The 25147-nt window shown below is 39.1% G+C and overlaps 2 protein-coding genes across 2 annotated transcripts in view; one reads left to right on the top strand and one right to left on the bottom strand.

Annotated features, from left to right (window-relative positions):
* LOC139405167 (NLR family CARD domain-containing protein 3-like) overlaps positions 1-25147 on the top strand; it is a 144434-nt gene that overhangs the window by 75734 nt on the left and 43553 nt on the right. The gene's annotated exons all lie outside the window — the stretch shown is intronic.
* LOC139405168 (NLR family CARD domain-containing protein 3-like) overlaps positions 865-25147 on the bottom strand; it is a 457948-nt gene continuing 433665 nt past the window's right edge. The window contains exons 5-12 of the mRNA XM_071147586.1: positions 8202-8318; positions 7830-7914; positions 7478-7700; positions 5339-7103; positions 4879-5052; positions 3064-3237; positions 2790-2836; positions 865-2368 (exon numbers count right to left, since the gene is read on the bottom strand). Of these exons, the coding sequence (XP_071003687.1) occupies positions 1809-2368; positions 2790-2836; positions 3064-3237; positions 4879-5052; positions 5339-7103; positions 7478-7700; positions 7830-7914; positions 8202-8318 (3145 nt within the window). The 3' untranslated portion in view covers positions 865-1808. The remainder of the gene's footprint in view (positions 2369-2789; positions 2837-3063; positions 3238-4878; positions 5053-5338; positions 7104-7477; positions 7701-7829; positions 7915-8201; positions 8319-25147) is intronic.

The following is a 25147-nucleotide window of genomic DNA, read 5'->3' as shown; positions in this document are numbered from 1 at the left end:
TAAAAAGACTGAATTATTAGGGTGAGGCACATGGGCTACTAACAGCTTACTACACAACATACACTTAGTATTACTTTCTTAGCTACGGTATATATATCTCCCTGGCATATTACATCATTTATGCAGCAGCATAGAAAACAGTTTTGGACTCACCTTGTTGTGCTGTGCTCACTTGAACAGGAAGTTGGCACGGCCGTTGGCACGGTCCTTCGTGGGGAAAATTTTGTCATCAAAGCCTGGAATTTTCTGGATTTATGGTGCTTTCAAAACAACTGGAACTCGGAAAAAACAAGGTCAAATCATGATGAGGTCATTGAGCTTCAGGTCGTTTCTCTAGAAAGAGGCCAGATTTACAATTCAGAGTTGGATGACCGTTCAACACGTGTTGTTAAATTTCCAACTTGTTGTGTTTATGTCCAATGGCCGATGAGCACCGATATGTTTTGTCTATTATTTCTCATCATATGATTTGCCAGTAGATTTTCGACTTGATTCATGATGATGACTGTCTAGCTTGCTAGCTAAGATTTTGAAGGTATGATGTTGACATGATCGGTCCAATCAAAGCTACTGTACATATGTGATTTGACGTCATTTTATCTGTGGCCAATGACTTTGAGCCTTCTTGGATGGGCATTTCTAATGTAACTCTATGGCAACACCCAAGGGGCTAGAATTCTCGAGCTCTCCCCTTAGACTTGGAGGTGACGTAGTTTCCCCATGGGTGACAGAACACTGAGTCAATCAAGGCGCCACGCTTGTATTTTCTGCTGGCTTGCCCCACCACCACTAAAAAGCACTGAGCTGGGCTGAAACACCTGCATTTGTTTAGTTGCCTTACTCAAGAAATCAAAAAAGAAACAATGTTTCTATGCAGCTTTATTAATTCAATGATATATATATTATAAAAAATTACATTGTTTGCAAACTGATATGTGTCACATTTTAATGCCAAAATAACATGCAAAACAAGCAAGCCACCATTTTTGGGTGGGATTTGATTTATGTTGGTAAAGATTTGGGGCTCATAACAGCTCCACCTGCCCTGAATCACTGCACCAATAAGAGACTCGTTGAGAGCCCTGCAATAATGAGGCTGGTCGACCCCACACTCTTGAGTGTTGGGCCAAGAGCTCTGACATGCAGAAACCAACAGAGGTCTCATATAGTAAACCTATTAATGCTTTGTCATGGCTGGTTCCACCACAACTGACTCAATGTGTCGAACCAACACATATCTAGTGGATGAGGTGGCCAACTAGTCAGAGTCCTCTGTGTTCTCCTACGAGTACCAAGAACAGTTGGTTCTTAGAATAGAGGATGAGGAGAGACTTTGTTCGGAACAGACAAGATGTGAATTAGGTACAGAGTTATGTGAAAACAGCAATTTACACAACCAGAGTAACACGAGAAGTGGACAGCCGTGGTGAATTAGGTACAGAGTTATGTGAAAACAGCCATTTACACAACCAGAGTAACACGAGATGTGGACAGCCGTGGTGAATTAGGTACAGAGTTATGTGAAAACAGCCATTTACACAACCAGAGTAACACGATTGTACACACCTATCATTTAAAGTAATGCTACTACATATTTTTCATACCAAACACCCTGGATAGAGAGGTTTACACACTAGAGAGATATTCATACCAAACACCCTGGATAGAGAGGTTTACACACTAGAGAGATATTCATACCAAACACCCTGGATAGAGAGGTTTACACACTAGAGAGATATTCATACCAAACACCCTGGATAGAGAGGTTAACCTTCTACATTGATGCTCCAGTGTGTCTTACTGAACTATTAGAGTGAAACGTCATGTTGTGTTTGACATGTTGTGAGAGACACTGAGTCACCATCATACCAAATATGAATCCCTGGATAGATGGGCTCAGTGAATGTGGAGGTGAATGTGTTCAGGTGGGTCAGTGTGTCAGAGGAGGCTCTATAGAAGGACAGAGTGCCGGCTGGCCAGTCCAGATACACTCCTACTCTGTGGGAGCTGGAGGAGGGGACGTCTATGGTAGTGGGATTATTATTGTGCCAGGCAATGTAACTGTTGTCAGAGCAGTTCAGAATCCAGGACTTGTCATTAAATCCAAGACAACAGTCCTGAACCCCTCCTCTCCTGCTGATTCCTTTATATGTCACTCCTATATCAGCCCTTCTCCCACTCCACTCTACCTCCCAGTAACAGCGCCCAGTCAGACCCTCTCTACACAGCACCTGTCCACAGTCCTCAAATCTATCTGGGTGATCAGGATACAGCTGCTTCTCTCTCCTACATGTCACCTTTCTGTTCTCCTCAGACAGAGAGAGGAGTCTGTTTACTGTGTTTGGGTCCAGTGTGAGATCACAGACATCTGATGGATGAAACCAGACACAATATTAGAAATCATCATCATTCACATTAGAATGTTAACTCACTTTTCACTAATTCATTTAATGTAGATGTTTCTAGGTATCAAAAGGAGAAGTTAAGGTAACTTGAGACTTGTTGAATGATCATATGTTATACTGTATGGTAATATAAAACACACTTAATCCCATTAATTACACACACACACACACACGCACATTCACACACACGCACACACACACACACACACACACACACAATCAAATCAACTCTTTGTAAACTTTGGTGTCCCTGATTTCTGCTTCTGTAGAACTACAGCTGATATTTAATATGACCAAGTCAGTAATGATGGTGGTCTTTGACTTTGACTTAACTTGAATTAAGACTTATTCTTAGTCATATTCTTCACTGCAGTCAACACTCACATTTTCTAAGCCCAGGTTTCATTGTGTACTCTCCACCATGTTCCACACTGTAGCGGTAAGCAGAAGAACAGACAGTCATTGAGGGATACACCTGAACACACACAGACACACACACACACACACACACACACACACACACACACACACACACACACTCATGCACAAACACAGTCAGCAAATACCATTGGCCAAGTGGTGGTAAGAATGTTTGTCTTAACTAGCCTGATAAGTCAAACTTGTCTGATTTGAACATTGACATAAACCCTCTACATACTTGAGTTTCTCCAGTCTGCTGTGTGGATCCTCCAGTCCAGCAGAGAGCAGTCTGACTCCAGAGTCTCCTGGGTGATTGTAGCTCAGGTCCAGCTCTCTCAGGTGTGAGGGGTTTGACCTCAGAGCTGAGGCCAGAGAAGCACAGCCTTCCTCTGTGACGAGACAGTGTGACAGCCTGCAAAGAGTCAAATCATATTAAAATCACACTGATATTCTTTGGTGGTGAAAATAGTGGAAATATATTTTTTAAAGTAGTCAAAAGTTGAGTATTTGGTCGTAAACTCGTTGGATGCATTTGCAGTATGTTTTGGTCCCATATTATTTGAACAATGAGACATCAAGCCTGTGACTGCCATGATTGAGAAAGATCATGAATGAATAATGAGTGAGAAAGTTACAGAGGCTACAACAAAACATACTAACCTCTCACCATTACCAATAACAGAGGCTACAACAAAACATGCTAACCTCTCACCATTACCAATAACAGAGGATACAACAAAACATGCTAACCTCTCACCATTACCAATAACAGAGACTACAACAAAACATGCTAACCTCTCACCATTACCAATAACAGAGGCTACAACAAAACATGCTAACCTCTCACCATTACCAATAACAGAGGCTACAACAAAACATGCTATCCTCTTACCATTACCAATAACAGAGGCAACAACAAAACATGCTATCCTCTCACCATTACCAATAACAGAGGCTACAACAAAACATACTAACCTCTCACCATTACCAATAACAGAGGCTACAACAAAACATGCTAACCTCTCACCATTACCAATAACAGAGACTACAACAAAACATGCTAACCTCTCACCATTACCAATAACAGAGGCTACAACAAAACATGCTAACCTCTCACCATTACCAATAACAGAGGCTACAACAAAACATGCTAACCTCTCACCATTACCAATAACAGAGGCTACAACAAAACATGCTAACCTCTCACCATTACCAATAACAGAGGCTACAACAAAACATGCTAACCTCTCACCATTACCAATAACAGAGGCTACAACAAAACATGCTAACCTCTTACCATTACCAATAACAGAGGCTACAACAAAACATGCTAACCTCTCACCATTACCAATAACAGAGGCTACAACAAAACATGCTAACCTCTCACCATTACCAATAACAGAGGCTACAACAAAACATGCTAACCTCTCACCATTACCAATAACAGAGGCTACAACAAAACATGCTAACCTCTCACCATTACCGATAACAGAGGCTACAACAAAACATACTAACCTATCACCATTACCAATAACAGGGGGGGGTATATTTAATCTGATATTTGTGCCTCTGTAACTTTCTCATTCATCATAATTCACAATTCATTCATTATTATTCATAATCATGGTAGGATCCACATGAATGTGGAAGTGTTCAGAAACATCTTCTATTTTTACTGACAATACAAGTGAAGTGACTCCAAAATGACAGGACATTATTCACCATTCAGTTTCTATCAGGAAAAACATCCAAAACACAACCAAGACAAACTGCAAATTAATTCAACAAGTTAGTAGAATCACAAGCTTCATGTAATCACTGCAGGCATGGAATATGGGACACTAAACTTATGACTAAATTAATTTGTTCAAATAATTAAGACTAAATTATACAATTATAAAATATATATATATATATGCTGGAGCATAGCACCAAATGTAAAACTGTAAGCTTTACTGTCCAAACACATATGGTGTGGACTATGTGTATCTGGTAAACACATGTGGATCTGGTGAACAGTTATCACTTGTTGACCAAATACAGGAATACTGACCTCAGAGTCTCCAGTTTACAGTGGGGATTCCCCAGTCCAGCAGAGAGCAGCTTCACTCCTGAATCCTTCAGGTCATTGTTACTCAGATCCAGCTCTCTCAGGTGTGAGGGGTTTGACTCCAGAGCTGAGACCAGAGAAGCACAGCCTTCCTCTGTGACTCCACAGCCTGACAGCCTGACAAAGAGATCATCATGACTTCCCAAACACACTGTTAATTTAACACCAGTAGTGTAGAAGGACAATGGTAGATGCATTTGGTTTATTCTCTCAAACAACATACAGATTCATCTTCCATCTCCTAGAATTGTATGGTCATATTGTTATACTAATATGAAAATCAATGAATTTATTCAATATGTTTTTCAATATAATATTATATACATATTATAAAACATATTGTTCTCTAAACTGAATATTTCTTCCTGATGATTAGTTCTTAAATGTCATTTTATTTACTCACAGAACAGCTCTGGAGGCTTTGACCACTGGCAGCAGCCTCAGAAGACCTTCCTCTGATCTGGAGTATTTCTTCAGGTCAAACACATCCAGCTCCTGTTCTGAAGTCAGCAACACAAAGACCAGAGCTGACCACTGTGCAGGTGACAGTTTGTCTTCTGAGAGACTTCCTGATCTCAGGAAGCTTTGGATCTCCTCCACTAGAGAATGGTCATTCAGTTCATTCAGACAGTGGAACAGATTGATGCTCCTCTCTGGAGAGGGATTCTCCCTGATCTTCTCCTTGATGTACTTGACTGTTTCTTCATGGCTCTGTGAGCTGCTTCTTGTCTTTGTCAGTAGACCTTGTAAGTACTTCTGATTGGACTCCAGTGAGAGGCCCAGAAGGAAGCGGAGGAAAAGGTCCAGGTTTCCCGTCTCACTTTGTAAGGCTTTATCCACAGCACTCTTGTAGAAAGTAACTTCAGGCTCGTCTTTTGTTTGCAGTTTGTCCATTAGATTCTCATTGTTGTTGATGAATGAGAGGAACACATATACAGCAGCCAGAAACTCCTGAATGCTCAGATGTACGAAGCAGTACACCTTGTCCTGGTACAGCCCACATTCCTCTTTAAAGAGCTGTGTGCACAATCCTGAGTACACTGAGGCTTCATTGACATTAATGCCAGCCTCTTTCAGGTCTTCTTCATAGAAAATCAGATTGCCATTCACAAGCTGTTGAAAAGCCAGTTTTCCCAGTGACAGAATGTTGTCTTTGTGTGGATCTGTCTCTTCTTCCCCAAGATACTTTTCATTCTTCTGTTTGGTATGAAACACCACAAGGTGTGTGTACATCTCAGTCAGAGTCTTGGGCATCTCTTCTCTCTTATGTTTCAGCATGTGTTCAAGGACTATTGAAGAAATCCAACAGAAGACTGGAATGTGGCACATGATGTGGAGGGTCCTTGATGTCTTTATGTGTGAGATGATTCTGCTGGCCAGGTCCTCATCACTGAATCTCTTCCTGAAGTACTCCTCCTTCTGTGGGTCATTGAACCCTCGTACCTCTGTCACCTGGTCAACACACCCTGAAGGGATCTTATTGGCTGCTGCAGGTCGGGTAGTTATCCAGAGGAGAGCAGAGGGAAGGAGATTTCCCTTGATGAGATTTGTCAGCAGAACATCCACTGAGGTTGACTCTGTGACGTCCCAACAGATCTTGTTCTTCTGGAAGTCTAGGGGCAGTCGGCACTCATCCAGACCATCAAAGATGAACAGAACTTTGTACTTGTTATAGTTAGAGATTCTTGATTTTTTGGTTTCCATTGAGAAGTGATTAAGAAGATCAACCAAAGTGTGTTTGTCATCTTTCATCAAATTCAGCTCCCGGAAAGGGAATGAAAATACAAATTGGACATCCTGATTTGCTTTTCCTTCAGCCCAATCCAGAATTAACTTCTGCACAGATACTGTTTTTCCAATGCCAGCGACTCCCTTTGTCAGCACAGTTCTGATAAGTTTGTCTTGTCCAGTTACGGGTTTGAAGATGTCGTTACATTTGATTGCAGTCTCTGGTCTTGCTTGTTTCCTGGTTGTTGTCTCAATCTGTCTCAGCTCATGTTCATTATTGACCTCTCCTGTTCCACCCTCTGTGATGTAGAGCTCTGTGTAGATCTTATTGAGAAGTGTTGGGTTTCCTTGTTTAGCGATCCCCTCAAATACACATTGAAACTTCTTCTTTAGATTAGATTTGAGTTCACGTTGGCAAATCACAGCAGGATCATCTGAATCTAGAAATAACACAGAGGATAATAATATTACGTCTGTTTTAATACCTACAGTATTGTAGGACTGTTATAAAGTTTGAAATTATAATAATGTATTCTCTTAACTGACTGTATAAATGTGTAAATGTTTTCATAATGCATTACAGACTGGTGTGACTGATTATATTATTATTGGTATTATTGATGGTATTATTAATGTTCTCTCTCTCTCTAAATTAATCATCACAACACGTCCATGCTGCTACTTGATGAGGTCACTAGGTGTTGTGTTAAGGCTGCTACAATATCATTGAGTTACACAGCTACTTTAGCTGTACTTTAGCTACATCTTTTAAATGTTATAAAACATAATTCATCAATAGGCAGACAGATCTTACATTTCTCTAGTGTGTCAGCAAGCTCCTTCTGGTTCATTTTCCTCAGGATGTGCAGTGTGATCTTCAGAGCCCCCTCTCTGGCACTGCTCTCCTGCTGCTCATCTTCAGCATCCACCACTTCCTGCTTCTGACTCTCAAAGCCTTCTGGGAGTTCTGGACAAAGAATCCTCTTGAACATCTTCAGCTCGTTTTTCACAAATGTCATGATTTTCTCTTCAAGCATCTGAAATAAATAAAGTAAATAAGTTAAGCAAGATAATAAATGCTTTCTCATTAACACATTACTGAATGATTGACAGATCAACTTTACTTGAGGTAAACAAAAACAAATGTACATAACAGGACCACATACACTGAATATGGAGGCCAGGCCTGTTTGATGACTCTGGGAAGACTGACCACTGAGAATCTCTGACTCTGATCTCTCCTGTTGGTTTCTGTGGACAAAACATGAGACAGACACACACACACACACACACACACACACACACACACACACACACACACACACACACACACACACACACACACACACACACACACAGACACACACACAGAGGGAATGTTGTGTTTGTTTAATATTGTTTTAGGACTATGAAAATGGACAAAATGATTAGCCTATGGATTATGAAAACAACAACAATAAATGGGAAAATGGGAGAGGAGAAATGACTAGAGACAGTGTTGTTTAACTCACTGACCAGGACCCATGAGTTCTTCTTACCTTTGTTCAGTAGAAAAGTCTTCCTTTCTAAAGGATATAGGAAGTTCCTTAGACTGGTCACTCTTCATGGACACACAGCTGGGAACAGTGGAGGCTGGTCTCTCCTGCTTGATTGGTCTTCAACACAACAGAGACAAACATTACATCTCTCATCTACTCTGAGCTCAGATGGGGAAACATAAGAAGAGTTTCATTCCAAAACGCTATATATTCATCATAAATGTTCAAAAAGTATCTTTAACTTCTGAAATACATTTTGAAATATATATATTTGTTTCACTATCTAATCATTACATTGGGTTGTTCAATGACAGACATGTATTTGTTTATAGTCTATCATTTGTTGGTTTCATTTCAGAGACAAAGGCTTTGTTTTTGCAAAATGCTATATATCTGCCTCACTCTCAGAGAAATCAGTAGTACTGCTAGGTTTTACACAGTAATAATATATATCTGCCTCACTCTCAGAGAAATCAGTAGTACTGCTAGGTTTTACACAGTAATAATATATATCTGCCTCACTCTCAGAGAAATCAGTAGTACTGCTAGGTTTTACACAGTAATAATATATATCTGCCTCACTCTCAGAGAAATCAGTAGTACTGCTAGGTTTTACACAGTAATAATATATATCTGACTCACTCTCAGAGAAATCAGTAGCACTGCTAGGTTTTACACAGTAATAATATATATCTGCCTCACTCTCAGAGAAATCAGTAGTACTGCTAGGTTTTACACAGTAATAATATATATCTGTCTCACTCAGAGTAATCAGTAGTACTGCTAGGTTTTACACAGTAATAATATATATCTGATTCACTCTCAGTGAAATCAGTAGTACTGCTAGGTTTTACACAGTAATAATATATATCTGATTCACTCTCAGTGAAATCAGTAGTACTGCTAGGTTTTACACAGTAATAATATATATCTGCCTCACTCTCAGTGAAATCAGTAGTACTGCTAGGTTTTACACAGTAATAATATATATCTGCCTCACTCTCAGTGAAATCAGTAGTACTGCTAGGTTTTACACAGTAATAATATATATCTGCCTCACTCTCAGTGAAATCAGTAGAACTGCTAGGTTTTACACAGTAATAATATATATCTGCCTCACTCTCAGAGAAATCAGTAGTACTGCTAGGTTTTACACAGTAATAATATATATCTGCCTCACTCTCAGTGAAATCAGTAGAACTGCTAGGTTTTACACAGTAATAATATATATCTGCCTCACTCTCAGAGAAATCAGTAGTACTGCTAGGTTTTACACAGTAATAATATATATCTGCCTCACTCTCAGTGAAATCAGTAGAACTGCTAGGTTTTACACAGTAATAATATATATCTGCCTCACTCTCAGTGAAATCAGTAGTACTGCTAGGTTTTACACAGTAATAATATATATCTGCCTCACTCTCAGAGAAATCAGTAGTACTGCTAGGTTTTACACAGTAATAATATATATCTGCCTCATTCTCAGAGAAATCAGTAGTACTGCTAGGTTTTACACAGTAATAATATATATCTGCCTCATTCTCAGAGAAATCAGTAGTACTGCTAGGTTTTATACAGTAATAATATATATCTGCCTCACTCTCAGAGAAATCAGTAGTACTGCTAGGTTTTACACAGTAATAATATATATCTGCCTCATTCTCAGAGAAATCAGTAGTACTGCTAGGTTTTACACAGTAATAATATATATCTGCCTCACTCTCAGAGAAATCAGTAGTACTGCTAGGTTTTACACAGTAATTATATATATATATGAATGTTTTGGTTCCTAATGGAGAGCTCTTCTTTGTCTACAGGGCTGTTACTTTGGCAGATAATGTCACCCATCTAAATAAATTGTTAATGTTTTAAAATAATGAACTAAATGTATGGTGTTTTTGGTTGATGTCAGTTTCATTGTTTGTTATGCTATCAATGGTTATTTTATGGTTGTAAGTGGTGAATTGAACTAGAAAATGTTGAATAATTACTACTTTAGTAAGGAATTACACATTATTCAGTACTACTGCAGTTGCTACATAATTCCAATAGATGGCAGCATAAGACCACAAAAGACATTTCAGAAGATTAGTTTAGTTTTCTCCCTGGATACACCACCACTCCCCTCACAGGAAAACTCCTGTGTGCTTCTTCCTGTCCCTTTCCACACTGCTAACACAAGAGGGCTTCTTCCTGTCCCTTTCCACACTGCTAACACAAGAGGGCTTCTTCCTGTCCCTTTCCAAACTGCTAACACAAGAGGGCTTCTTCCTGTCCCTTTCCACACTGCTAACACAAGAGGGCTTCTTCCTGTCCCTTTCCACACTGCTAACACAAGAGGGCTTCTTCCTGTCCCTTTCCACACTGCTAACACAAGAGGGCTTCTTCCTGTCCCTTTCCAAACTGCTAACACAAGAGGGCTTCTTCCTGTCCCTTTCCACACTGCTAACACAAGAGGGCTTCTTCCTGTCCCTTTCCACACTGCTAACACAAGAGGGCTTCTTCCTGTCCCTTTCCACACTGCTAACACAAGAGGGCTTCTTCCTGTCCCTTTCCACACTGCTAACACAAGAGGGCTTATTTCTGTCCCTTTCCACACTGCTAACACAAGAGGGCTTCTTCCTGTCCCTTTCCACACTGCTAACACAAGAGGGCTTCTTCCTGTCCCTTTCCACACTGCTAACACAAGAGGGCTTATTTCTGTCCCTTTCCACACTGCTAACACAAGAGGGCTTCTTCCTGTCCCTTTCCACACTGCTAACACAAGAGGGCTTCTTCCTGTCGCTTTCCACACTGCTAACACAAGAGGGCTTCTTCCTGTCCCTTTCCACACTGCTAACACAAGAGGGCTTCTTCCTGTCCCTTTCCACACTGCAAACACAAGAGGGCTTCTTCCTGTCCCTTTCCACACTGCTAACACAAGAGGGCTTCTATCTGTCCCTTTCCACACTGCTAACACAAGAGGGCTTCTTCCTGTCCCTTTCCACACTGCTAACACAAGAGGGCTTCTTCCTGTCCCTTTCCACACTGCTAACACAAGAGGGCTTCTTCCTGTCCCTTTCCACACTGCAAACACAAGAGGGCTTCTTCCTGTCCCTTTCCACACTGCTAACACAAGAGGGCTTCTTCCTGTCCCTTTCCACAATGCTAACACAAGAGGGCTTCTTCCTGTCCCTTTCCACACTGCTAACACAAGAGGGCTTCTTCCTGTCCCTTTCCACACTGCTAACACAAGAGGGCTTCTTCCTGTCCCTTTCCACACTGCTAACACAAGAGGGCTTCTTCCTGTCCCTTTCCACACTGCTAACACAAGAGGGCTTCTTCCTGTCCCTTTCCACACTGCTAACACAAGAGGGCTTCTTCCTGTCCCTTTCCACACTGCTAACACAAGAGGAAGGACTGAAAAAGCATTTAACAGATTACTGTGCTGTAAAATAATGATCATTCATGTTTATTATTACCTGTTTTTATGCTCATGTTTTGAAATTATACTTCATTAATATAATGATTATCAATAAACCTGAACATGAATTCATTCACCTCTGGTCTAGAAAAACACATTTTCCAGGTACATTCATTGTCAAATTCCTCAACCAGCATCGAGCTGCTCTGCCTTCTCTCGCTAGTAGTCAACTCAGCCCTGCTAAAAGGCTGGTGTCGTTACTCTGTCTTCTCTCGCTAGTAGTCAACTCAGCCCTGCTAAAAGGCTGGTGTCGTTACTCTGTCTTCTCTCGCTAGTAGTCAACTCAGCCCTGCTAAAAGCTTGTGTCGTCATTCTGCCTTCTAGAGGGGCATGTTGAGGTTAATTTGCTAACAGCGGGCCTCCCGGGTGGTGCAGTGGTTAAGGGTGCTGTACTGCAGCGCCAGCTGTGCCCTCAGAGACTCTCAGAGACTCTTCGCGCCCAGGCTCTGTCGTAACCGGCCGCGACCAGGAGGTCCGTGGGGCGATGCACAATTGGCATTGGCGTTGTCCGGGTTAGGGAGGGCTTGGTCGGTAGGGATGTCCTTGTCTCATTGCGCACCAGCGCAGCGCAGTGCGCGCTAACCAAGGTTGCCAGGTGCACGGTGTTTCCTCCGACACATTGGTGCGGCTGGCTTCCGGGTTGGATGCGCGCTGTGTTAAGAAGCAGTGTGGCTTGGTTGGGTTGTGTATCGGAGGACGCATGACTTTCAACCTTCGTCTCTCCCGAGCCCGTACGGGAGTTGTAGCGATGAGACAAGATAGTAATTACTAGCTACTAAAACAATTGGAAACCACGAAATTGGGGAGAAAAAGGGGAAAACAAATCAATTAAATTAAATGTAAAAATTTGCTAACAGCTTTTATTGGCGGGCTGGAAGACGCACTCTTGTCTTTTCTATTCTGAGGTTGTTTACTCACAATATCAGATATTAACATGATATTAACATTTTTATAATGAATGTATACTGAGGTTGAGGTTCTGACTAGTGATTATTTACCCGGGGTTCAATACCTGCTATAGTTACTATTTATTTGCTCTCGCAAAAACAGCACAGCCTTAATATGAGATATATAGTTAACTAAAGTAATGAGTGACCATTTTAGAAAATCACAAGACAGTATAGTCTGTAGTTGCATGCTATTTTATGTCCATCATATTGCTGCTTGTAGCCTATAACTGATGCTTCATGGTCCATCATATTGCTGCTTGTAGCCTATAACCTATAACTGATGCTTCATGGTCTTATGCTGCTTGTAGACTATAACTGATGCTTCATGGTCCATCATATTGCTGCTTGTAGCCTATAACTGATGCTTCATGGTCCATCATATTGCTGCTTGTAGACTATAACCTATAACTGATGCTTCATGGTCCATCATATTGCTGCTTGTAGCCTATAACTGATGCTTCATGGTCCATCATATTGCTGCTTGTAGACTATAACTGATGCTTCATGGTCCATCATATTGCTGCTTGTAACCTATAACTGATGCTTCATGGTCCATCATATTGCTGCTTGTAGACTATAACTGATGCTTCATGGTCCATCATATTGCTGCTTGTAGCCTATAACTGATGCTTCATGGTCCATCATATTGCTGCTTGTAGACTATAACTGATGCTTCATGGTCCATCATATTGCTGCTTGTAGCCTATAACTGATGCTTCATGGTCCATCATATTGCTGCTTGTAGACTATAACTGATGCTTCATGGTCCATCATATTGCTGCTTGTAGACTATAACTGATGCTTCATGGTCCATCATATTGCTGTTTGTAGCCTATAACTGATGCTTCATGGTACATCATATTGCTGCTTGTAGACTATAACTGATGCTTCATGGTCCATCATATTGCTGCTTGTAGCCTATAACTGATGCTTCATGGTCCATCATATTGCTGCTTGTAGACTATAACTGATGCTTCATGGTCCATCATATTGCTGCTTGTAGACTATAACCTATAACTGATGCTTCATGGTCCATCATATTGCTGCTTGTAGCCTATAACTGATGCTTCATGGTCCATCATATTGCTGCTTGTAGCCTATAACTGATGCTTCATGGTCCATCATATTGCTGCTTGTAGCCTATAACTGATGCTTCATGGTCCATCATATTGCTGCTTGTAGCCTATAACTGATGCTTCATGGTCCATCATATTGCTGCTTGTAGCCTATAACTGATGCTTCTTGGTCCATCATATTGCTGCTTGTAGCCTATAACTGATGCTTCATGGTCCATCATATTGCTGCTTGTAGACTATAACTGATGCTTCATGGTCCATCATATTGCTGCTTGTAGACTATAACCTATAACTGATGCTTCATGGTCCATCATATTGCTGCTTGTAGACTATAACTGATGCTTCGTGGTCCATCATATTGCTGCTTGTAGACTATAACTGATTCTTCGTGGTCCATCATATTGCTGCTTGTAGCCTATAACTGATTCTTCGTGGTCCATCATATTGCTGCTTGTAGACTATAACTGATGCTTCATGGTCCATCATATTGCTGCTTGTAGACTATAACTGATGCTTCGTGGTCCATCATATTGCTGCTTGTAGCCTGTAACTGATGCTTCATGGTCCATCATATTGCTGCTTGTAGACTATAACCTATAACTGATGCTTCTTGGTCCATCATATTGCTGCTTGTAGACTATAACTGATGCTTCGTGGTCCATCATATTGCTGCTTGTAGACTATAACTGATGCTTCGTGGTCCATCATATTGCTGCTTGTAGCCTATAACTGATGCTTCATGGTCCATCATATTGCTGCTTGTAGACTATAACTGATGCTTCGTGGTCCATCATATTGCTGCTTGTAGCCTATAACTGATGCTTCATGGTCCATCATATTGCTGCTTGTAGCCTGTTACTGATTCTTCGTGGTCTTATGCTGCCATCTATTGGAAATTTTGCAATTAAACGTTATTAATTCACCTACAGACGTTGGTGGGGCAGCTGAGAAATAAAGGGTATTTTTCTGGTTAATTCCTTAGATCTCAAACCTGCCCCACCTTTCACACGCCAATTGCTGGACTTTCACATAGAGGTTACTAGGTCACCCAGTTCAAACTACATATGAAAAATAAAACAGATGTGGCTTGTTGATCAAGTGTTCTGCCTTACAATAATAAATATAATACAATAACAAAACAAAAACAGCAAAATGCTGAGACAGGTTTTGATTAACAAAATATTCAGTGCTATTTAGTACTATAATGGTAGTAGCTGTAACCCTGTTGATAATAAGTAACCTGACGTCAGCGTTCAAGCTTAATGCCGGCAGGTGTCATTGATACAATAGTGGAGCTGCCATTGTGACGCAGAACAATGAGCTGAGAATAGAACGTTCAGAAGGTGAGTTGATTCCACGGAGCTCAATAGAACTAATAGGAGCTGGCAGGGTGACGCAGAACAATGAGCTGGGAATAGAACGTCCAGAAGGTGAGTTGGTTCCACGGAGCTCAATAGAACTAATAGGAGCTGGCAGGGTGACGCAGAACAATGAGCTGGGAATAGAACGTTCAGAAAGTGAGTTGATTCCATGGAGCTCAATACAACTAATAGGAGCTGGCAGGAAGAAGAATAACCTAAAATAAGGACTGTTTTTTAGCGATTACTATATAACATAACGTAATATTATGAAACTGGGCTCCATGGCGGATGCAATGAACTAGTTATCAGAAAAAAAACGTTGTTGTAAATGTCATGTTTCCAGCCTACTTGAGGCGCACCGAAAATAATATTCAAAAGTTTGGTCCTTGGACACAGAGGGGTTAAACACTAAAGTTACCGTCCATCTAGTGAAGAGAGGAGGGGTTAAACACTAAAGTTACCATCCATCTAGTGAAGAGAGGAGGGGTTAAACACTAAAGTTACCATCCATCTAGTGAAGAGAGGAGGGGTTAAACACTAAAGTTACCGTCCATCTAGTGAAGAGAGGAGGGGTTAAACACTAAAGTTACCATCCATCTAGTGAAGAGAGGAGGGGTTAAGAACGGAGCAGAAGAGACATGTTTGTTGTTTGCTGTAACTAATGGTCAAGGTTGTATTATAATGTATGTATTGTAATGCCAGAGTTGATGTGGGCCATCGTTCAAACAAAGAGATGCCTCCCTGACCACCAGTGTGTTTGGAAATAATGAAGATCAATTCAGTGAAGAAGAACCTCTAGAGTTCTGACCAAAGAGCCCTATAAAGGGTTAAATATATACTGTATACTCAGACAGGCTAACCTCCTATAAAGGGTTCTATATATATTCTATATATACTGTATACTCAGACACTTCCTAACCTCCTATAAAGGGTTCTATATATATTCTATATATACTGTATACTCAGACACTTCCTAACCTCCTATAAAGGGTTCTATATATATTCTATATATACTGTATACTCAGACACTACCTAACCTCCTATAAAGGGTTCTATATATATTCTATATATACTGTATACTCAGACACTTCCTAACCTCCTATAAAGGGTTCTATATATATTCTATATCAAATCAAATCAAATCAAATCAAATCAAATCAAATCAAATTTTATTTTTCACATACACATGGTTAGCAGATGTTAATGCGAGTGTAGCGAAATGCTTGTGCTTCTAGTTCCGACAATGCAGTAATAACAAGTAATCTAACTAACAATTCCAAAACTACTGTCTTGTACACAGTGTAAGGGGATAAAGAATATGTACATAAGGATATATGAATGAGTGATGGTACAGAGCAGCATAGGCAAGATACAGTAGATGGTATCGGGTACAGTATGTACAAATGAGATGAGTATGTAAACAAAGTGGCATAGTATAGTATAAAGTGGCTAGTGATACATGTATTACATAAGGATACCGTCGATGATATAGAGTACAGTATATACGTATGCATATGAGATGAATAATGTAGGGTAAGTAACATTTATATAAGGTAGCATTGTTTAAAGTGGCTAGTGATATATTTACATCATTTCCCATCAATTCCCATTATTAAAGTGGCTGGAGTTGAGTCAGTGTCAGTGTGTTGGCAGCAGCCACTCAGTGTTAGTGGTGGCTGTTTAACAGTCTGATGGCCTTGAGATAGAAGCTGTTTTTCAGTCTCTCGGTCCCAGCTTTGATGCACCTGTACTGACCTCGCCTTCTGGATGATAGCGGGGTGAACAGGCAGTGGCTCGGGTGGTTGATGTCCTTGATGATCTTTATGGCCTTCCTGTGACATCGGGTGGTGTAGGTGTCCTGGAGGGCAGGTAGTTTGCCCCCGGTGATGCGTTGTGCAGACCTCACTACCCTCTGGAGAGCCTTACGGTTGAGGGCGGTGCAGTTGCCATACCAGGCGGTGATACAGCCCGCCAGGATGCTCTCGATTGTGCATCTGTAGAAGTTTGTGAGTGCTTTTGGTGACAAGCCGAATTTCTTCAGCCTCCTGAGGTTGAAGAGGCGCTGCTGCGCCTTCTTCACGATGCTGTCTGTGTGAGTGGACCAATTCAGTTTGTCTGTGATGTGTATGCCGAGGAACTTAAAACTTGCTACCCTCTCCACTACTGTTCCATCGATGTGGATAGGGGGGTGTTCCCTCTGCTGTTTCCTGAAGTCCACAATCATCTCCTTAGTTTTGTTGACGTTGAGTGTGAGGTTGTTTTCCTGACACCACACTCCGAGGGCCCTCACCTCCTCCCTGTAGGCCGTCTCATCGTTGTTGGTAATCAAGCCTACCACTGTTGTGTCGTCCGCAAACTATATATATACTGTATACTCAGACACTTCCTAACCTCCTATAAAGGGTTAAATATATACTGTATACTCAGACACTTCCTAACCTCCTATAAAGGATTCTATATATACTGTATACTCAGACACTTCCTAACCTCCTATAAAGGGTTCTATATATATTATATATATACTGTATACTCAGACACTTCCTAACCTCCTATAAAGGGTTCTATATATACTGTATACTCAGACACTTCCTAACCTCCTATAAAGGGTTCTATATATTTTCTATATATACTGTATACTCAGACACTTCCTAACCTCCTATAAAGGGTTCTATATATATTCTATATATACTGTATACTCAGACACTTCCTAACCTCCTATAAAGGGTTCTATATATTTTCTATATATACTGTATACTCAGACACTTCCTAACCTCCTATAAAGGGTTCTATATATATTCTATATATACTGTATACTCAGACACTTCCTAACCTCCTATAAAGGGTTCTATATAGAACTTTAGTGGTTCTGTATATTTAGCAAGATAGAATCCTTTTTGGTTTAAACAGGATTGAAGTGTGTTGATATAACGTTAATATTGTCAAAATTAATCTTGGGGCGGCAGGGTAGACTAGTAACCGAAGATTGCAAGTTCAAACCCCCGAGCTGACAAGGTTCAAATCTGTCGTTCTGCCCCTGAACAGGCAATTAACCCACTGTTCCTTGGCCGTCATTGAAAATAATAATTTGTTCTTAACTGACTTAAATAAAGGTTAAATAAAAAATGTAAAATAAAAAAAAAGAATAGGTCACAACATAAATGTTATGATGACATATTAGGCAATAATTAATAGTAGGCTAAATGATTGTGTCATGAAAAAAATCTATAGATAATTTCTGATGAAAAATAACAAATGTGAAAAAATTGTGGACGTTTTAGAAACAAACTCTTTAATAATTCTTAAACAACATTGTCATCTCACCTCTTAGCTTTGGTGTCATGTTCCCGAGAGAGACTCATTTTAGAGGCAGGGCCCCCCTCCTCTCTCTCCCAAGAGAGACTCATTTTAGAGCACTGATCCCTAAACAGAGATCCAACATGTTGGTTGTGGTTAACACAGTGACAACTAAACAGAGATCCAACATGTTGGTTGTGGTTAACAAAGTGACAACTAAACAGAGATCCAACATGTTGGTTGTGGTTAACACAGTGACAACTAAACAGAGATCCAGCATGTTGGTTGTGGTTAACACAGTGACAACTAAACAGAGATCCAACATGTTGGTTGTGGTTAACACAGTGACAACTAAACAGAGATCCAACATGTTGGTTGTGGTTAACACATTGACAACTAAACAGAGATCCAACATGTTGGTTGTGGTTAACACAGTGACAACTAAACAGAGATCCAACATGTTGGTTGTGGTTAACACAGTGACAACTAAACAGAGATCCAACATGTTGGTTGTGGTTAACACAGTGACAACTAAACAGAGATCCAACATGTTGGTTGTGGTTAACACAGTGACAACTAAACAGAGATCCAACATGTTGGTTGTGGTTAACACAGTAACAACTAAACAGAGATCCAACATGTTGGTTGTGGTTAACACAGTAACAACTAAACAGAGATCCAACATGTTGGTTGTGGTTAACACAGTGACAACTAAACAGAGATCCAACATGTTGGTTGTGGTTAACACAGTGACAACTAAACAGAGATCCAACATGTTGGTTGTGGTTAACACAATAATTATTGAAGGTCATATGTTCTCTTTTATTAATTATCTCTTATAAATAAAGCATTTACTAACAGACACATCCAAACAGTCAGGTGATTTAATGCATCACATGAACATGTAGTTGTGACTGATATTTTTCACATTTTCTCCATGTAGTGGAACTAATAATAACAATATTAATAATTATAATGTCTCACCTTCTCTTTTAATAATTTATCTCATTTCAGTGTGTTGCTTTGTTCAACAGGTATGATATTATGATGCTGTTCCTGAATTCAGTTCATAATATTAATGTTAAGAAAAGTATGTTCAGTGGTTTCATACCAAATTACACAGGAAGCAGGAGCTCATTGGAATTTAGAAAACAACAAATGTTCTGATATTCTGAAAGACGACTTACAATTTATACATAAAAAATATACAAATTGTACAATAACCGCGATATAACGAATATATGAACAACATGTTATAATGTGACTTGACTACACCCAGTTAGCTATATGAACAACATGTTTTAATGTGACTTGACTACACCCAGTTAGCTATATGAACAACATGTTATAATGTGACTTGACTACACCCAGTTAGCTATATGAACAACATGTTATAATGTGACTTGACTACACCCAGTTAGCTATATGAACAACATGTTATAATGTGACTTGACTACACCCAGTTAGCTATATGAACAATATGTTATAATGTGACTTGACTACACCCATTTAGCTATATGAACAACATGTTATAATGTGACTTGACTACACCCAGTTAGCTATATGAACAACATGTTATAATGTGACTTGACTACACCCAGTTAGCTATATGAACAACATGTTATAGTGTGACTTGACTACACCCAGTTAGCTATATGAACAACATGTTATAATGTGACTTGACTCCACCCAGTTAGCTATATGAACAACATGTTATAATGTGACTTGACTACACCCAGTTAGCTATATGAACAACATGTTTTAATGTGACTTGACTACACCCAGTTAGCTATATGAACAACATGTTATAATGTGACTTGACTACACCCAGTTAGCTATATGAACAACATGTTATAATGTGACTTGACTACACCCAGTTAGCTATATGAACAACATGTTATAATGTGACTTGACTACACCCAGTTAGCTATATGAACAACATGTTATAATGTGACTTGACTACACCCAGTTAGCTATATGAACAACATGTTATAATGTGACTTGACTACACCCAGTTAGCTATATGAACAACATGTTATAATGTGACTTGACTACACCCAGTTAGCTATATGAACAACATGTTATAATGTGACTTGACTACACCCAGTTAGCTATATGAACAACATGTTATAATGTGACTTGACTACACCCAGTTAGCTATATGAACAACATGTTATAATGTGACTTGACTACACCCAGTTAGCTATATGAACAACATGTTATAATGTGTCTTGACTACACCCAGTTAGCTATATGAACAACATGTTATAATGTGACTTGACTACACCCAGTTAGCTATATGAACAACATGTTATAATGTGACTTGACTACACCCAGTTAGCTATATGAACAACATGTTATAATGTGACTTGACTACACCCAGTTAGCTATATGAACAACATGTTATAATGTGACTTGACTACACCCAGTTAGCTATATGAACAACATGTTATAATGTGACTTGACTACACCCAGTTAGCTATATGAACAACATGTTATAATGTGACTTGACTACACCCAGTTAGCTATATGAACAACATGTTATAATGTGACTTGACTACACCCAGTTAGCTATATGAACAACATGTTATAATGTGACTTGACTACACCCAGTTAGCTATATGAACAACATGTTATAATGTGTCTTGACTACACCCAGTTAGCTATATGAACAACATGTTACAATGTGACTTGACTACACCCAGTTAGCTATATGAACAACATGTTATAATGTGAATTGACTACACCCAGTTAGCTATATGAACAACATGTTATAATGTGACTTGACTACACCCAGTTAGCTATATGAACAACATGTTATAATGTGTCTTGACTACACCCATTTAGCTATATAAACAACATGTTATAATGTGAATTGACTACACCCAGTTAGCTATATGAACAACATGTTACAATGTGTCTTGACTACACCCAGTTAGCTATATGAACAACATGTTGTAATGTGAATTGACTACACCCAGTTAGCTATATGAACAACATGTTATAATGTGACTTGACTACACCCAGTTAGCTATATGAACAACATGTTATAATGTGACTTGACTACACCCAGTTAGCTATATGAACAACATGTTTTAATGTGACTTGACTACACCCAGTTAGCTATATGAACAACATGTTATAATGTGACTTGACTACACCCAGTTAGCTATATGAACAACATGTTATAATGTGACTTGACTACACCCAGTTAGCTATATGAACAACATGTTATAATGTGTCTTGACTACACCCAGTTAGCTATATGAACAACATGTTATAATGTGACTTGACTACACCCAGTTAGCTATATGAACAACATGTTATAATGTGACTTGACTACACCCAGTTAGCTATATGAACAACATGTTATAATGTGACTTGACTACACCCAGTTAGCTATATGAACAACATGTTATAATGTGACTTGACTACACCCAGTTAGCTATATGAACAACATGTTATAATGTGACTTGACTACACCCAGTTAGCTATATGAACAACATGTTATAATGTGACTTGACTACACCCAGTTAGCTATATGAACAACATGTTATAATGTGACTTGACTACACCCAGTTAGCTATATGAACAACATGTTATAATGTGACTTGACTACACCCAGTTAGCTATATGAACAACATGTTATAATGTGTCTTGACTACACCCAGTTAGCTATATGAACAACATGTTACAATGTGACTTGACTACACCCAGTTAGCTATATGAACAACATGTTATAATGTGAATTGACTACACCCAGTTAGCTATATGAACAACATGTTATAATGTGACTTGACTACACCCAGTTAGCTATATGAACAACATGTTATAATGTGTCTTGACTACACCCATTTAGCTATATAAACAACATGTTATAATGTGAATTGACTACACCCAGTTAGCTATATGAACAACATGTTACAATGTGTCTTGACTACACCCAGTTAGCTATATGAACAACATGTTGTAATGTGAATTGACTACACCCAGTTAGCTATATGAACAACATGTTATAATGTGACTTGACTACACCCAGTTAGCTATATGAACAACATGTTATAATGTGACTTGACTACACCCAGTTAGCTATATGAACAACATGTTTTAATGTGACTTGACTACACCCAGTTAGCTATATGAACAACATGTTATAATGTGACTTGACTACACCCAGTTAGCTATATGAACAACATGTTATAATGTGACTTGACTACACCCAGTTAGCTATATGAACAACATGTTATAATGTGACTTGACTACACCCAGTTAGCTATATGAACAACATGTTATAATGTGACTTGACTACACCCAGTTAGCTATATGAACAACATGTTATAATGTGACTTGACTACACCCAGTTAGCTATATGAACAACATGTTATAATGTGACTTGACTACACCCAGTTAGCTATATGAACAACATGTTATAATGTGACTTGACTACACCCAGTTAGCTATATGAACAACATGTTTTAATGTGACTTGACTCCACCCAGTTAGCTATATGAACAACATGTTATAATGTGACTTGACTACACCCAGTTAGCTATATGAACAACATGTTATAATGTGACTTGACTACACCCAGTTAGCTATATGAACAACATGTTATAATGTGACTTGACTACACCCAGTTAGCTATATGAACAACATGTTATAATGTGACTTGACTACACCCAGTTAGCTATATGAACAACATGTTATAATGTGACTTGACTACACCCAGTTAGCTATATGAACAACATGTTATAATGTGACTTGACTACACCCAGTTAGCTATATGAACAACATGTTATAATGTGACTTGACTACACCCAGTTAGCTATATGAACAACATGTTATAATGTGACTTGACTACACCCAGTTAGCTATATGAACAACATGTTATAATGTGACTTGCCTACACCCAGTTAGCTATATGAACAACATGTTATAATGTGACTTGACTACACCCAGTTAGCTATATGAACAACATGTTATAATGTGACTTGACTACACCCAGTTAGCTATATGAACAACATGTTATAATGTGACTTGACTACACCCAGTTAGCTATATGAACAACATGTTATAATGTGACTTGACTACACCCAGTTAGCTATATGAACAACATGTTATAATGTAACTTGACTACACCCAGTTAGCTATATGAACAACATGTTATAATGTGACTTGACTACACCCAGTTAGCTATATGAACAACATGTTATAATGTGACTTGACTACCCCCAGTTAGCTATATGAACAACATGTTATAATGTGACTTGCCTACACCCAGTTAGCTATATGAACAACATGTTATAATGTGACTTGACTACACCCAGTTAGCTATATGAACAACATGTTATAATGTGACTTGACTACACCCAGTTAGCTATATGAACAACATGTTATAATGTGACTTGACTACACCCAGTTAGCTATATGAACAACATGTTACAATGTGACTTGACTACACCCAGTTAGCTATATGAACAACATGTTATAATGTGACTTGACTACACCCAGTTAGCTATATGAACAACATGTTATAATGTGACTTGTCTACACCCAGTTAGCTATATGAACAACATGTTATAATGTGACTTGACTACACCCAGTTAGCTATATGAACAACATGTTATAATGTGACTTGACTACACCCAGTTAGCTATATGAACAACATGTTATAATGTGACTTGTCTACACCCAGTTAGCTATATGAACAACATGTTATAATGTGACTTGACTACACCCAGTTAGCTATATGAACAACATGTTATAATGTGACTTGTCTACACCCAGTTAGCTATATGAACAACATGTTTTAATGTGACTTGACTCCACCCAGTTAGCTATATGAACAACATGTTATAATGTGACTTGACTACACCCAGTTAGCTATATGAAAAACATGTTTAATGTGACTTGACTACACCCAGTTAGCTATATGAACAACATGTTATAATGTGACTTGACTACACCCAGTTAGCTATATGAACAACATGTTATAATGTGACTTGCCTACACCCAGTTAGCTATATGAACACCATGTTATAATGTGACTTGACTACACCCAGTTAGCGATATGAACAACATGTTATAATGTGACTTGACTACACCCAGTTAGCTATATGAACAACATGTTATAATGTGACTTGACTACACCCAGTTAGCTATATGAACAACATGTTATAATGTGACTTGACTACACCCAGTTAGCTATATGAACAACATGTTATAATGTGACTTGACTACACCCAGTTAGCTATATGAACAACATGTTATAATGTGACTTGACTACACCCAGTTAGCTATATGAACAACATGTTATAATGTAACTTGACTACACCCAGTTAGCTATATGAACAACATGTTATAATGTGACTTGACTACACCCAGTTAGCTATATGAACAACATGTTATAATGTGACTTGACTACACCCAGTTAGCTATATGAACAACATGTTATAATGTGACTTGACTACACCCAGTTAGCTATATGAACAACATGTTATAATGTGACTTGTCTACACCCAGTTAGCTATATGAACAACATGTTATAATGTGACTTGACTACACCCAGTTAGCTATATGAACAACATGTTATAATGTGACTTGTCTACACCCAGTTAGCTATATGAACAACATGTTATAATGTGACTTGACTACACCCAGTTAGCTATATGAACAACATGTTATAATGTGACTTGACTACACCCAGTTAGCGCCATTTTGTATGATTGGACTGTCACGTAGCTGTCCCAGGTGAAATGGACTGTTACATCTGAGTGTTTTACTGTCATTCACTATACTAAAA

This window comes from Oncorhynchus clarkii, unplaced genomic scaffold (assembly GCF_045791955.1).
Source record: "Oncorhynchus clarkii lewisi isolate Uvic-CL-2024 unplaced genomic scaffold, UVic_Ocla_1.0 unplaced_contig_8549_pilon_pilon, whole genome shotgun sequence".
In the NCBI taxonomy this organism is placed as follows: domain Eukaryota; kingdom Metazoa; phylum Chordata; class Actinopteri; order Salmoniformes; family Salmonidae; genus Oncorhynchus; species Oncorhynchus clarkii.
This window is presented reverse-complemented; position numbering and strand designations above follow the sequence as displayed.